Source organism: Ranitomeya variabilis, chromosome 1 (genome assembly GCF_051348905.1).
Source record: "Ranitomeya variabilis isolate aRanVar5 chromosome 1, aRanVar5.hap1, whole genome shotgun sequence".
NCBI lineage: Eukaryota > Metazoa > Chordata > Amphibia > Anura > Dendrobatidae > Ranitomeya > Ranitomeya variabilis.
The window spans coordinates 965058553-965074733 of NC_135232.1; the positions used below are offsets into that span (position 1 = coordinate 965058553).

At 42.2% G+C, this 16181-nt stretch overlaps 1 protein-coding gene across 7 annotated transcripts in view; it reads right to left on the reverse strand.

Annotated features, from left to right (window-relative positions):
* SH3D19 (SH3 domain containing 19) overlaps positions 1 to 16181 on the reverse strand; it is a 235186-nt gene that overhangs the window by 54101 nt on the left and 164904 nt on the right. For 4 of the 7 annotated variants that reach the window (XM_077279316.1, XM_077279313.1, XM_077279311.1 and 1 more), the window contains exons 5-7: positions 13181 to 13316; positions 12067 to 12259; positions 9094 to 10068 (exon numbers count right to left, since the gene is read on the reverse strand). In XM_077279316.1, coding sequence (XP_077135431.1) covers positions 9094 to 10068; positions 12067 to 12142 — 1051 coding nt within the window. In that variant the 5' untranslated portion in view covers positions 12143 to 12259; positions 13181 to 13316. The remainder of the gene's footprint in view (positions 1 to 9093; positions 10069 to 12066; positions 12260 to 13180; positions 13317 to 16181) is intronic. The other 3 variants (XM_077279315.1, XM_077279312.1, XM_077279314.1) reach the window with 1 other exon arrangement.

The following is a 16181-nucleotide window of genomic DNA, read 5'->3' on the forward strand; positions in this document are numbered from 1 at the left end:
GACCAAATAGATTGTCCCTTTTTAAACTTCAAACAAAACAATTCTTGGTGAAAACTGAAACTCCACATACATGTCAAAGAAATGCATTTGTTCCAGATAAATCAACTATCTGACTATTAGCCAAGACAAGCAAGACCCAGTTATAACGTACAGTAAACAAATTTGCTTTTGTATAGGTGGATTCCATATAGTAAACATACAGAGTCCCTATAATAATTGCTATGAATAATCTTTTAATGTGAGATAATTGTGTGTAAAACAGATGAAAAACCTTTACACTTGTGAATTTTTCCAGGACAGCAGCTGTTTAAGATACCAAAAAGGAGCAGAACATGAAAAACAGGGTCTGAACACTGTGTCCCTGCTGGTAAATTACCATTCCATGCTCGCCCTACGCAGGGGGTTGCTAGAACTGTACTGGCAACAAAGGTCACCCACAGCACAAATAAAGAACAGGGAGCGATGGTCCATTTTCTGGGTTTATGTTTATTGATGCTATTTAAATTGTTAGATTAACAATGCAAAACCACAAGAGGGCCTTATCCAAGAAATAAAGGGAAAACAAAAGGGTACGGAGCGCTCACCTTAAGGGGCTGTGTGAGACACAACCCCTAGACATGCATACATCATAGTCATTGCAGCTTCCAAAGCAAATATATACAAATATGCCTAGGGCGATGGAAGTATCCTGCGCTGCTGATTAAATGACAAGCCACGATGAGATTAAGAAATGCTGGTGTAAGGTCACTCAGACACCTTCAAGACAAACCACAAAAAATCCCGAATCCTAGCTTGTCCTGAAGAAGGGGTCAGAGTGACTCCGAAACGCGCTGACCTCACCGTGCCTTGTCATTTAATCAGCAGTGCAGGATACTTCCATTGCCCTTGGCACATTTTGAATTAAACTAATGTAATTCAGTTAAGTTTCAACTATTAAAGATGCCCTACATAATGTCTGGATAAAGACTGCCAATAAGGGTGCCCATTAAAAATGTTATAAATGATGCATATCTAGTAAATAGCTTGTTGGTGTTAAGGGTTAGAGATTAGAAAAAGAAATCCCCCAAGCAAGCAATATCTAACCATATTTTTCATTACTTGGTGGTTTGGCTTCACAGAACATACACTACATGCACCAAAAAAGTGATGCAGACTAGAAGATTTGTTTTTTCATAAGTGACTTAATCAGCTATCTAACTGAATGGATATCCATGAATATATCAATGTCCATAGCTGATAATTATTGTCCAATACATTTCCAAACTTATGGAATAGATTTCCAACATTCCACAATTTTGCTGCCCATGTCATACAGATTATTGATAGATCAGTGATCATTGTAAAGGGACGCTAAAGGCATAAAATAACCTACTGTTTAAATCAGGTTTTAGAGCTAAATGTATTTTTTTTTTTAAGTAAATTTTTTTTTCATGATATATTCTTCATTAAAAAAAAGAAAACGCCGGGAGGCGGAGCCTCTGTATGGCCGCTTTTTATCAGAGCTCCTGGACCGAGGACGCAGAATAGCTATTATAGCGCCAGATTTTTTTTTCACCAAGTCCAGGATAGGGACCGGACAAGGGACACCTATTGAAATCCCGGCTCTCCGGACTCCCCGGGAGTCACCAGGTGCAATCAGCACCGAATACCCCATACCTCATAGCACACGGCACCGCTCCTTCCAGTGACCAGACGCAGGAGGTGGGAAGAAAACCGGAGGAGAAGGAGCGTTCTGAGCGCAGCGATTCTGATCACCGCCAGGAGAAGAGAAAGCTGAAATCACCGGTGAAGATCCGAGGCGCCCCCGGAGGGTGAGCAGGGTCACAGGCGTGCAGGAAGATCAGCGCGGGAAGAGGAGGTGAGCCGGCGCCATCTTGCCAGACAGCGTGCAGGCCCCTGCTGCTTGTCACACATCGCTGGAAGGGAGAGGTGAGCAAGGCTGCTGCTGCCGCCGCTGTGACAGAGTGAGCGGCACAAGAGACACTCATTACCCAGGCGCTGGGGAGGTGGGAGACGGCTGTGGGTCCCGGTCCGGCCCTTCACTTTGCGGACGGTGTCTCCCTGGAGACTCAGTGGAGAGCATAGTGTTAATATAAGAGAAGGAGAACAGTGTTCCTGATCTCGGATAATTACAACACCGGCCAGGGTGTGAAGTGTGGGGGTAGACATTCCTGCAAGATTGTGAGAAGCACGCCTGGTATCAGCTTTAGTCTGCTGGAGAGTCTGATTATCTGCACAGCTGAGGCTTTGTTTTGGCTCAATCCACAGCCTCATAGTGCCTGAAATATACATGCATCATCTTTATGAAAGGCACTTTTAATCCTTCTGGCATAATTATTGTAAAGTCATAATTGAAAACCCACTCAGGGCAATAACTTAACAGATATTCAAATCTATCCCCAGATGTAATTACTACGTATAACGATATCACTGACATTTTTACTAACTACTCTAGGCATCCACCTCATCATGGACAAATTTGTGGGTAAAAATGCCAAGTCTGGCAGAAGCTCCACACGTAACCAGGCAGGCACATCTCCTGTGTCACAAAAAGCCGATATCAATTCAGAATGCCCACAGTCCATTGCAACTGCTATCATAGAACGGCTGATGCCTGAGATAGACAATCGCTTGGCAGCTTTTCAAACTTCATTGGACACAATAGTTTCACAAGTCAATACCCAGGGCGCACGCATAGCAGAAGTGGAACAAAGAATATCAGACCTGGAGGACTCTACCATGACCCTCAGAGACAAACTAGATGACAAAGAAAAGGTTATCTCAGATCTTCTGGACAAAGTAGATGACCTTGAAAATAGGTCTCGCCGCAATAATTTGAGACTTATAGGCCTTCCAGAGTCTATTTCCCCTTCAGAGCTAGTAAAAATTACATCAGAATGGTTGCCTAAGGCTCTTGGGGTATTACCAACTTCGGGTGTTATGGCTGTTGAGAGAGCACACAGGCTAGGACCCCCGAGGGGAGGAGAAGGCGACAGACCACGTCCAGTCATCTTTAAAATTCTGGACTTTCAAGATAAAGCTCGCATCTTGGCAGCTTATAGGAAACAACGCACTTTGCTGTATGAGAACCACAAACTACTTTTATTCCAGGATTACTCGGCCGCAATGGCGGCCAAACGTAAAGCCTTCAACCCTGCTTGCAAAATTTTGGTGGATAAAAACATTCGCTTTAGCCTGCAATATCCCTCGATTTTGCGTTTTGTCTTGGAGGGTAAAAATAGGTCATTTAGCGACCCAGGAAAAGCTATGGAGTGCCTTCAGGAAACACTCAGGGTTCATCCTAACTCTGACAAGTCCTGAATAAGAAGAGCTGCTCTAATTTGTAATTTGTCATTATTAAGTGATGTCGTGTTTATGCCAATACTTTTTGCCCTTAGACGGCATGTTTATTTTCTATGCTATGCTCACTCTTAGGTTGAGTATACTTGTTATAGTTTTAAAGTTTAATTGGGGGGGGGAATTGGGGGGTGGGGAGTTGGGAGGGGGGGAGGGGCTCTGCTTGCGCACACTTAATTCTCAGGTTCTGGGAGGTCTCGCACTCACTCGCTGGGATGGGTGGGGATCTCACTTACAGCTTATACAGGTGGGTCTGGTGGTCACCCGAAAAGGGATAGGTTAATGACTGACCAGGCGGGCACTAAAGATACCACTATCCGCTCCTTACAATGGTGCTCATGGAATGTCAATGGACTGAACTCCCCAGTTAAGAGGAAAAAGGTCCTAAATTTTTTACAAAAACAAAACTTTCACATCATTTTCCTGCAAGAAACACACTGGGTCAGGGGCAATCACCCTTCTCTATTAAGTAGGAAATACACACTTTGTGCCGAGGCTTCATACACAAAAAAGCAGCGAGGAGTGGCTATACTGATACATAATGGCCTCGGTTACGAGATACTTGACACCTTGGATGATCCTCAGGGAAGATTCCTCATGGTTAAAATTGTGATTGAGGGCATGTGCTTTAGTTTGGTTAACATCTATGCCCCAAACACACCTGAGATTCAATTTCAGGTCAAATTGAAGGAGAGGTTGGCAGGGTGGGACACATCAAGGGTGGTCATGGGAGGCGACTTTAATGAGGTAGCAGACATCTCCATGGATAGATCCAACCTTAAAGGGAACCTGTCACCACGTTTTTGGAAGATGGGATAAAAATAGCGTTAAATAGGGGCAGAGGTGGGCGTTACATTAGTGTGTGTGTTATGCGTTTATTACCCACCTAAGTTGCCGAAATAACTTTGCAAAGTCTCCGTTTTCGCCTGTCAATCAGGCTGGTCAGGTCGCATGGGCGTTGTCTTCCCCCAGATTTGGCGTAGTTTTCCGTTGGTGGCGTAGTGGTGTGCGCATGCCCAAAGTCCGGAATCCTCTTCCAGGGGATTTAAAATAGCGCGGTGTTCGTTATTGCATTGGTGATCGGTGGGCGCGGCCATCTTCCTTTGGCCGCGCGTGCGCAGAAGCGGCGCTCTGCTGGCCGCGGCTTCAGGAAAATGGCCGCCGCGATATCCATCTGCGCACGCGCGGCATCCCGCGGCCATTTTCCTGAAGCCGCGGCCAGCAGAGCGCCGCTTCTGCGCACGCGCGGCCAAAGGAAGATGGCCGCGCCCACCGATCACCAATGCAATAACGAACACCGCGCTATTTTAAATCCCCTGGAAGAGGATTCCGGACTTTGGGCATGCGCACACCACTACGCCACCAACGGAAAACTACGCCAAATCTGGGTGAAGACACCACGCCCATGTGACCTGACCAGCCTGATTGACAGGCGAAAACGGAGACTTTGCAAAGTTATTTCGGCAACTTAGGTGGGTAATAAACGCATAACACACACACTAATGTAACGCCCACCTCTGCCCCTATTTAACGCTATTTTTATCCCATCTTCCAAAAACGTGGTGACAGGTTCCCTTTAAAGATACTCATCGACCGGTGCAGGGGAGTAGCATTCAATCATTAATAGATCATTTTGACTTGATTGACATATGGAGACTACAACACCCACTAGAGAGGGACTATTCTCACTACTCCCATGTCCACGACTCACATGCCAGGATTGATTGCTGGCTGCTACATGAGTCATTGGTGCCCCTGGTAACAAGATCTAATATACAAAATATTCATATTTCAGATCATGCCCCGGTGACGTTCCAATCCAAATTAACATCTCCAATTCATCAGGAGAAGAGATGGCGTTTCCCTTCTTACCTACACCATTCAGATGATTTTAAAAAGTACTTACTGATGTCTTGGGGAGAATACAAGAATGATAATCTAGTTCACTGTGATAACGCACATCTGTTTTGGATGGCCTCTAAGGCCGTATTGAGGGGTAAAATTATTTCTTATGTTAGCCATAAAAGGAAAGAAATTATGAAAAGAGCATTGGAAACACAAAAATCAGTAACCCAAGCCTACAAAGATTTTAAACTAAATAATAACTCACTGACAAAAGAAAAATTTCTGAGGGCTAAGGAGGAGGCGGATACACTAGCCCATGAGATGGCTTTGTTTAACCTAGACTATCAAAAACAGAAATATTTTAAATGGGGTAATAAACCAGGGAAGGTTTTGGCATCTCTCACAAGACCTTATAGGAAAGCGACCAAAATATATAAAATACAACAACGCAACGGTCAAACTTTAACTAATAATATAGAGATAGTGGATGAATTCCGTTCCTTTTTTGGCGAGTTATATAGGTCAGAGGCGGGTGGAGGTGGAGGGAGTGAGGAATTCCTTAAAAATCATCTTGCTCCGGCACTCACAGAAGGAGAGAGGGAGGCCATTAACTCCCCTATTACACCCTCAGAGGTTTTACAGACTTTAACTAAACTCAAACTTTCCAAGGCACCAGGCCCAGACGGGTTCAGCAATGAACATTATAAGATCCTAGGAACACATATAGCTCCTCATTTGTGTGAGTTATTTAACAATATAGTTAAATCTGGCCACCCACCAGATCGGTTCAACGAAGCAGTAGTTATTGTTCTCCCAAAGCCGGGTAAAAACCATTCCCAGGTGGAAGGATATAGACCTATCTCATTATTAAATTCAGACTTTAAAATTTTTACAAAAATCCTGGCAGATAGATTACAAAAAATAATCCCAAATTTGATCTCGCCACAACAAACTGGTTTCATCCATGGAAAATCCATCACATACAACATTAGGACAGCTTTAAGTGCCATATCTTATAGTAGAGTACACAAAAGGATGAAAACTATCGTGGTTAGCCTTGACGCAGATAAGGCGTTCGATAGGGTAGCATGGGATTATCTCTACGATCTGCTATCTTTCCGAGAGTTTGGTCCATGGTTTTGTGAAGCTGTCAAATCAATTTACAGACAACCAATGTCTAGGATGTCCGTGAATAATGTTTTATCTAGACCCTTTGAGATTCAGCGGGGAACACGCCAGGGTTGCCCTCTGTCCCCACTTTTATTTAACATAGCATTAGACCCCCTCTTAAGAACACTACAAAACGAGGTAGATTTCGAAGGGGTAAGGGTGGGAGCTACATCTATAAAAATCTCAGCCTTTGCTGATGATGTTCTTTTATTCATTGCCAACCCAGAGAAAGCAATCCCGACTATTATGCAAATTCTAGAGAATTTCGGCAGATGTTCTGGATTTAGGGTCAACCATAGTAAATCTGAGGCTCTGGCAGTTTTTAGATCTGGGAGGTTGGGAGACCCCTCATTCCCGTTTCATTGGTGTCAAGACTCTATTAAATACTTGGGGATTCGGTTGCCCGCAGACCCATCTGCTTTATATAGAGCTAATTACAGACCACTAATCTCCTCCGTGGTTGACCTTCTCCTTTCATGGAAACACTTCACACTGTCATTTTCTGGAAGATGCCATTTAATTAAAATGATAGTGTTTCCTAAATTGCTATACGCCTTCCAGACGCTGCCCCTTCTCCTGACTCGTTCAGATCTGGATTTATTGAACCTAAACTTTCGTAAATTCATTTGGGGGGTTGGAGGTAGATCTCGAATTAGTCTTGCAAGATTACAGGCGACAAGATTGGAGGGTGGTGTTAATTTTCCTGATTTGGGAAGATATAACTTAGCGGCTAATCTTAGATATGCAATTGACTGGATTAGGGGTGTCTCACACTTTGCTAATGTTGAACTTGAGCAACAATTCTTCCCGCAAATCATGTTACCAGCTCTACTACACCTAAGTGGAGATTATCTCCCAACCGGAATACATGAACACCCATCACTATGGCAGACGTTGCAGACTTGGAGACACTGCAGAAAGATTTGCAACCTTAAATATGGTTTGTCCCCCTTCCAGTCCTTCTTGGGAAATCCGGGGTTCTTGGGGGGTTCCGCACCATCATTCTATAAACTTTTGGCTTCCCAGGGTTGTGGGCAGGTAGTGGATCTCATGGATCTCAATTTCTCAATATTATCTTTTGAAACGGCGTCACAACGATTCCCAATATTTAGTAATAGACCATTCTTATTTCTCCAGGCGCGCAGCTTGGTACAGAAATGTCTGTCGGTGGGGGATGGGATGGAGGGGAGAATTAATCTAGATGGGTTTATTCGAAATGCAAAATCCAACCCGGCTTCTATAAGTAACATTTATTCATTATTACGTAGAAGGTGGGTGGGGGAGGGGAAAATTACGGGAGTAGCGAGGTGGCTGAAGGACATGCCATGCTTGGAGATAAGGGACCTCTTTGAGGCTATTATGTCACAAAGAAAGATTTTGCCATATAGTAGCTACACAGATATGGCACTTTTAATACTACACAGAGCCTACATTACACCTTACTTGCAATCTAAGATGTCCCCCTCCAATGTATATATGTGTTCTAAGTGCAAAGCTCATAACACCGATCTATACCATCATTTATGGAACTGCCCGCAAATTTTGGGACTTTGGAAAGAGGTACACAAAGAATTACAGGAAATTTGCAAAATAAATTTCACGCTTACTCCACAATGGGCCATTTTTAATATCCTAGACGAGACGTCTCACAAATTACCCAAACACATTAAGGCAACTCTTATGATATGGGCTTCAGCGACCAGGAAGAGCATTTTGCATCAGTGGCTAAGCCCTCTAATCCCTTCACTTCCTTTCATTCGCACTAAAATCCAGTTCATATTTAGAATGGAGTGGTTGGACGCACTGACTAACAAAGAGAAGCAGACGGGTAAATTCTTTTCCACATGGGCTACATTCATTCCATCGCTCCCTCTAGAGACTAGGATGAAACTAAGAGCACATTTTGAAAATACCCAATGGTATTTATTGCAGAGGATTGGTGGTAGTTCACCAGCTTCATGAGATATTTAGTGGATCATGCGTAAGCAGAATATGGGGGTTTACTACTTTAGTTTATGTGGGGAGGGAAGAGATTTGTGGTTATTTTATTAACTTACATTGTTATATTTTTGTATTATCACTGATTTGGTATATTTTGTACTGTTTCAGAAAATGCTAATAAACAGATTTTCAAAAAAAAAAAAAAAAAAAGAAAACGTTGTTATCTTGTAATTTTACACATTTAGCAATGAGTATTTAAGTCTCTAAAGTTCTGGCCTTTCAAGAAGAATTTACAGTAGCTTCCTTATCAGCACAGGCAGGATTACAGTGACAGGTAACACCTTTATATGCAGCTGATAACACAGGATCCACCTATCACAATGAGATTTCTCTGCTGCCCTTCACCTAGAATGACCTTTGCACACGCTCATTAGATGCTAGATGATATCAATAGTCTGTTCATTGCAGCTATGTACATGTGAGTTTCTTGAAACTACGGGAAGTTATAGTCTAATAAAGCCCCAGTGAACAGTATGAAAATTGTAAGATTTCTAATTTCTATTCAGAATAGATATTATGATATAGAAAAAAAAAAAGACTCAAAAATGATTACAAAAATACCACACATTTAACAAAAATCAGCTTTAAAAAATAGGTTGTTTTCTGATGAAGGTTTCCTTTAGGGAAAAAGTCCTATCCATGTATAGCATTGCACATACAGGAAAAAAAACAAAAAAAACCAATCATCACTGAATACAAAAACGTATTATTTATCCTTACCAACATTTGCCTTTGAATCACTAATAACTTCTGGACTGTGCAGGACCGGAGTTAGCACATCATCATCAAAGTTGATCAAGTCTAGGTCACCCACAGACTTGCTCTGCACTACTCTGGCTGCAGGTGTTTCCACGGAGTTAAATGCTTTGGCTTGAGACGCTACAGAGAATTTTGGAGCAGGAACGAGGGGTTTGGCTCCCACGGATACCGATACAAGGTTGCTGTCCGCTTGATTGGGTTTTTTAGGCAGCAGAGGCCTGGGCGCAGGAACTGGTAATTTTCTCTCAGACTCTTTACTGTTGCTTCCAGAAGTCCCAAGCAGACCATCAGGGAACTCATTACTGTTGCTTTTTGAGAGATTCGGCTTTGGTTTCTTTGGCAGGTCCGGTTTGGTCACACCACTGCTATCTTGTAGACTTGATAGTCCAAGCCCGTCTCTTGGCACAAATTTTGGTTTGTTGTCTTTCCCAGGGTCCCACTCACCAGATGTTCTGTTGGATAATGGTTTGGGAGCTAATACAGGCTTTGTGGTGACAGCACCCCTTGTGTTGATGGAACGTGGTGCGACTTCTGGCCTTTTAGGTTCTGAACTTTCACCTTGGGACTCAAAGGCTTTGATCCTTGACACAATACTGTTTTGGCTTCTTTCATGGCTCATATTGTTCATTTCTAATAGGTCCTCCAGAAAATTATCATCAAAACCAGAGCAAGACTGGCTGGAATGAAGTTCTTCTTCGGATGTATTCTGGAAGAAGATCTCACTGCTTCCTTGATAAACGCTTAAATTATTGTTTATTACAGGTTTAAGATTAGATTTTGTCCTTGGCCTTGGCACTGGGTATCTGGTGACATTTGATTCTTCGTATCGGGTGCTAGTCCCAGCAGTGACACTGACTGCTATCTGGAGGGCACTGTCCTGAACATTATTTGCCACAAAAGGTAGTGACTGTCGTGATCTCTCAGTTGTCCTTTGAACTAATAGTTAAAACATAAAACGCACATTACAAAAAAATTACATTTTATACAATTACTTAATGACCAAAAGTTAATCTAGATTTCTTCAGCTTTACCAAGTAAGCTAAACTATCTATATACATGTAACGTGCACCTGTCATTCACAATGGTTTTTTTATTTTTAATTTTTTTTTTATAGGTGATACCACCTTAAGCAAGTAGTAGACCGGTAGGGATACGGGTCCTGAGGACACCACTGAGTGGTGCAATTTTGTGCAATCTTTTTAAAAATAAAAAGGTGGGGGTCTCAGGAACTGGCCCCTCTTAAATTTCTCAAAAGACTAGACAAAGATACACAACTCAGCAGGCAAACAATCAGCTCATCCATGCACAGAAAATTAAAGGCTGTCCAGTCATTAGATATTAATTAACACTAAAACACATTTTAAAATGAATTCCCCTTAGCATAGCAATACTTTTTATATGGCAGACACATTTTTTATTTAATGGGGCGAGGCTAGTGACAGATTTAGATTGGCAGCAGCTTTTACCATTATTATTTATTTCCCTGCTTTTTATTTATTTCACAAAGTGTGCAACCCGTAAATGTCGTAATGTCCGTTGGGGGGCTATTTAAACATTTTATTTATTTTTTAAATTGGATTTCTTCTGTTACTGGGAATGGTATTTAACCTCAGTTACAGGGGAAAGTCAGCCTCATGCCTGCACTCTTAGGACCCAGCAGCTCCTGCTCTCTCCCTACTTCCAGCTATCCCATGACCATTGGGTCCAGAGGAGAAAGCTCGGCGAGTTCTCCCTATTCTATACATACAGTGCTTGTTTAGCACTATGTATACAGCGATCAGAACCCTCTCTGCCTCCTCTATGGGGTTTCTGGCTCAGTCTCAAAACGTCTTCAACATCTGCGCGATCTCATGCAGCAGCTATATGTACAGTGAGGATTAAAACGTCTCCGCAAAATGTAATGCGGACAGTTCGGATGTCTAAAGTCTATGGGCGGCCCAGAAGTAATTCATGTCAGATATGGGGTATGTGTGCGATATATAACACCCTCACTGATTATTTGTTATAAATCCTAGCCGTGGCTGGATGTAAATATGGCAGTATGGCGTAGCTCCAGTCACCATTCAATGTGTAGAGGCCTCCTTCACACATCCATGCTTGCCGTACGTGTGGTGACCTACTGGAGACACATATACACGCAAACCCATTATGTGCCCATGAGGCTGCGCACATGTCCGTGCATTTACGTGTAGACATGTCCGGTTTTTTTTTCCGGCAGCACAGACATCAATAGGTCCTGCACACGGAGGACAAAGTGTGACATCCCTGTGCACATACCGGAATAGAATGCAGAATAGAAATTAAATATGCTTAGGTGTTAAACATGTGCAAATAGATAGATAGATTTTTGCTAATAAATTGGTGAACGAGGGAGTGTCGTGTTTATTTCTTACTGTTTAGGTTTTTCACGTATCCATTTCTGTACTACAGCAGATTCGGTGGATTACTTCTGATCAGCATGGGATTTTTTTCCCATTGGTGAACTAATGATAGTGTGGGGGGAGTAATTATTCAAATAAAAAAAAAAAAAAAACACACAGAAAAAACTTTATTACTGGGTTAGTAACGGAGGTGTCGGATAGATGTGTCCCCATTACTAACCCTAGGGCTTGATGCCAGCTGTGATTAAAAGAAGTTCATTGACTAAAGGGCAGCCACCTGTCCCAAGTGCTACATGCAAAATAGTTTACCTTATTCTGCGAGAGAGCTACTTTGCATACTTTTCTGCAATGTACCACTGCCTGTAAAATTCCTTACTTAAGGAGAACCTGTACTTCCCCCAGTAACATAATAGTGACTTCAGTTATCAAGGCAAATATCATGGCAATGTTACACACCTCAGTTGAAAAAAAAAAAAAAAAAAAGTATGATCTGGTCTTTTGTGAATATCAAGCATTTAAGTAATCTTTTACTAGAAAACCAAGAGAAACCTACCTGTGGCTGTGGCTTGATCACAAGTGACCGGCTGATGATTTACATTATTGCCTGGCCCTGTGTAATCATCTTCCATATGAAAGTCAGTTTGCGTTGCACATGAGGATGTCCGCCTGGGTTCAACATTAGAATTGCTTGTGGCCACTTGCACTTGTGTGATTTCTTTAATTACCTGCTCATAGGATGGCGGCTGCTGAAAACATGCAAAAAAATTTGTCACAAACTACTTTTTTGTTTTTTAAGTTCTAAAGTTTTGGGAACTGCCAAAACCACCAGAGAAGTAGAAATCGTTTTTTACTAAGGGATCCTAAAATAATATGCTTTTATATTCTTTTTAAAAGAATACTTTTTCTATTTTTTGGTTTTTTTAAATTATTTTTAACACAATATTTTTTGTTGATTTGTAGACCCGTTTGGATGAGGAGACTTCATATGTGCATTTTTAAGGGAAAGCGAGTCAACAACTCAAAAGTTCTTTAGTTGTAAAATTGACAAATGTTTGCCAAAAGAGCACATTTTAGAACACTTTGCCCAAGCAGTAATCAATGGGAATGTTCAAAACCATATCTGAACCATTTCCCTTTAAGCATATAAACATAGACCAAATATAAAGGTTAAACGTGGCATAATCAAGGCCTAAGGTTCACATATGTAGACCAAAATGCCTAACAAGTAAAAACATTGCTATTGATTTATGTGAAATTAAAGAGGTCAGTATACTATGGTAACCTGTTTAAGGGCAGCACATTATGGGGGTCTGGTCCATTCAGCTATGAGTCTGAACTGTCTGGCCATTAAATAATACATGGCTATTGCATTTATGGAGTCTCCTGTAGTCATCAGATCAGTGCTCCCCATCCAGTAGTGACCACTGGGCTGCCATGTTTTCCATGTATACACAGACCGTCAAAAACTACGGGATGTGCAAGCACTTTTCACATGAATGCAGGGAACTCATAACTATATGTTGGCGAATATTTGGTAAATGTCACAATGTGTTTTTGCAGGGGAGCACATCTGTCCCCATGGTATGCTGCCCATGATACAGGTAGATATAACAAGCCTACACTTTGGGGATACAAACAGATTGATAAATGAATAATGTATTGCTTGCCTCAGGGGGATGGGAGTCACTAGGCCTCCACTGTGGTGGTGGAGGTGGTGGGAATCCTAATCCCCCAGGTGGACCACCATGGAACCAAGATCCAGGACCAATTGGCTCAGCGGCAACAATGGTGATCTCGGGACGTCTGGTGAAACAAAAAATCAGGATATTGTGTGACAATTCCATAATGGGCACATATACCACAACTGAATAAATGACACATTTGGACTTCACAAGTAATCAAATTATCGAAAGTCACAAAAGACAGACATGACCTGTTTTTACACCATCACATCTGCAATAAGAAAGCAATTATCTGTCCTTTGGGCTATTCTCTACATAAAATGCAAAGTAAGAGAAAATTGTTACTATTTCAACCATCCAGTATAAAATAAGGAACGTCATTTGTAAAATCGAAGCTCGCTCTATAGGAATCATAGAAGTTAATCGCGATCCTTTACTTTCTTGTGCTCTGCTAAATGCTCGAGTGGCCGGTCACGTATAGCAATTTGCATCCTTGCGGCCATGTGCCAACTAGCATCTCACCCATTTTTCCTGATAGAGCACTGGGAGAAGCAGTAAACACAGCAGAATACTGACAAATGTGCATACTGTCAGGATTCAGCATTCTGCAGTCACATGGTTAAACAGCAGAAAATTCGCCGAAGCCCGCAAAACTTCTTTTTTCAAAATCCCTTTAAAAGGGAAACTGACACCACGAAGACACAGTCCAATCTGCCGACTCCATGTTGTAGAGCAGGGGAGGCTGAGTAGGCGGATACACTTTTCTCACAAAACTATATATATGTATAAGGGGGCGTACACCCTGGCATATAACATGACAGAGTGCTATCTGATGTTTATACTTTGGGGCAGTGCAGATCTGCGATTGTTTTCTCAAGCTGAATCGGTGTGAGAAAACAATGGCAGCATGCTGCGAGTGGCTTCTTTGTTTGGATCAGTCATACCCATACAAGTCTATAGGTGCATGTGAAACATCGGACTGCACTCTGATGTCAGCCAAGTGCAGTCTGATGTATGCTCAGAGACACAATGGAGTAGATGGAGAAATTAAGTTCTCCGTACCTGTGATGTGATCCTCTCATGCGAAAGAATTGGATCACACTCGGATGACAATCAGATCCAACTCTGACAATGGATGTGCGGGGGGCCTCTGGGGTTTCACAAAATGCAGGCGGAGCCCCCGACACCACAGAGCACCACCGCTGAACCTGCCGCACCAGCATGGGAAGGGAGTATGATCATCACCCTGCAGCGTCGGATGGGACAGCTGCAGAATCGCCTGACTCCTGCTGCCACCACAGTATTTGTAAGTATATTCCGACTATAAGATGCACCCCCGTTTTCCCCAAAAAATTTTGGGGAAAAAAGTGCGTCTTATAGTCCAAAAAACTATGGTATATACAGGTGCTTCTCACAAAATTAGAGTATCAAAAAGTTAATTTAATTTATTTCAGTTCTTCAATACAAAATTGAAACTCATATTATTTAGAGTAATTGCAAACAGAGTGATGTATTTCAAGCGTTTCTTTCTGTTAATGTTGATGAATATGGCTTACAGGCAATGAAAACCCAAAAAGTCATTATCTCAATAAATTAGAATACTTGATAACACCAGCTTGAAAAATGATTTGAAAATCCGAAATGTTGGCCTACTGAAGTGTATGTTCAGTAAATGTACTCAATAGTTGGTTGGGGCTACTTTTACATTAATTACCGCATTAATTACTGCATCAATGCGGCGAGGCATGGAGGCGATCAGCCTGTGGCACTGCTGAGGTGTTATGGAAGCCCAGGTTGCTTTGATAGCAGCCTTCAGCTCATCTGCATTGTTGGGTCTGGTGTCTCATCTTCCTCTTGACAATATCCCATAGATTCTCTATGGGGTTAAGGTCAGGCGAGTTTGCTGGCCCATCAAGCACAGTGATACTGTTGTTTATAAACTAGGTATTGGTACTTTTGGCAGTGTGGACATGTGCCAGGTCCTGGGGAAGAATGAAATTTCCATCTCTAAAAAGCTTGTCGGCAGAGGGAAGCATGAAGTGCTCTAAAATTTCCTGGTAGACGGCTGCGCTGACTTTGGACTTGATAAAACCCAGTGGACCTACACCAGCAGATGACAGCGCCCCAAACCATCACTGATTGTGGAAACAACACACACTGGACCTCAAGCAGATTGGATTGTATGCCTCTCCACTCTTCCTCCAGACTCTGGGACCTTGATTTCCAAATGAAATGCAAAATTTACTTTTATCTGAAAACACCTTGGACCAGTGAGCAACCGTCCAGTTCTTTTTCTCCTTGGCCCATGTAAGACTCTTCTGGCGTTGACTATTGGTCATGACATGAGTGGCTTGGCACAAGGAATGCGACACTTGTAGCCCATGTCCTGGATACGTCTGTGTGGTGGCTCTTGAAGCAATGACTCCAGCATCTGTCCACTCCTTGTGAATCTCCCCCCAAATTTCTGAATGACCTTTTCTTAACAATCCTTTCAAGACTGTGGTTATCCCGGTTGCTTGTGCATCTTTTTCTACCACACTTTTTCCACCACACTTTTTCTTTCCACTCACCTTTCCATTAATATGCTTGGATACAGCACTGTGTACAGCCAGCTTCTTTCGCAATGACTGTTTGTGGATTACCCTCCTTGTGGAGTGTGTCAAAAGACTGCCTTCTGGTCATCTGTCAAGTCAGCAGTCTTCCCCATGATTGTGGAGCCTACTGAAACAGACTAAGGGACCTTTTTAAATGCTTAGGAAGTCTTTGCAGGGGTTTTAATTATTCTAATTTACTGTGATAACGACTTTTGGGTTTTCATTGGCTGTAAGCCATAATCATCAATATTAACAGAAATAAACACTTGAAAAACATCACTCTGTTTGTAATAACTCTATATAATATATGAGATTCACTTTTTGTATTGAAGAACTGAAATAAATCGACTTTTTGATGATATTCTAATTTAGTGAGAAGCACTTGTATATAG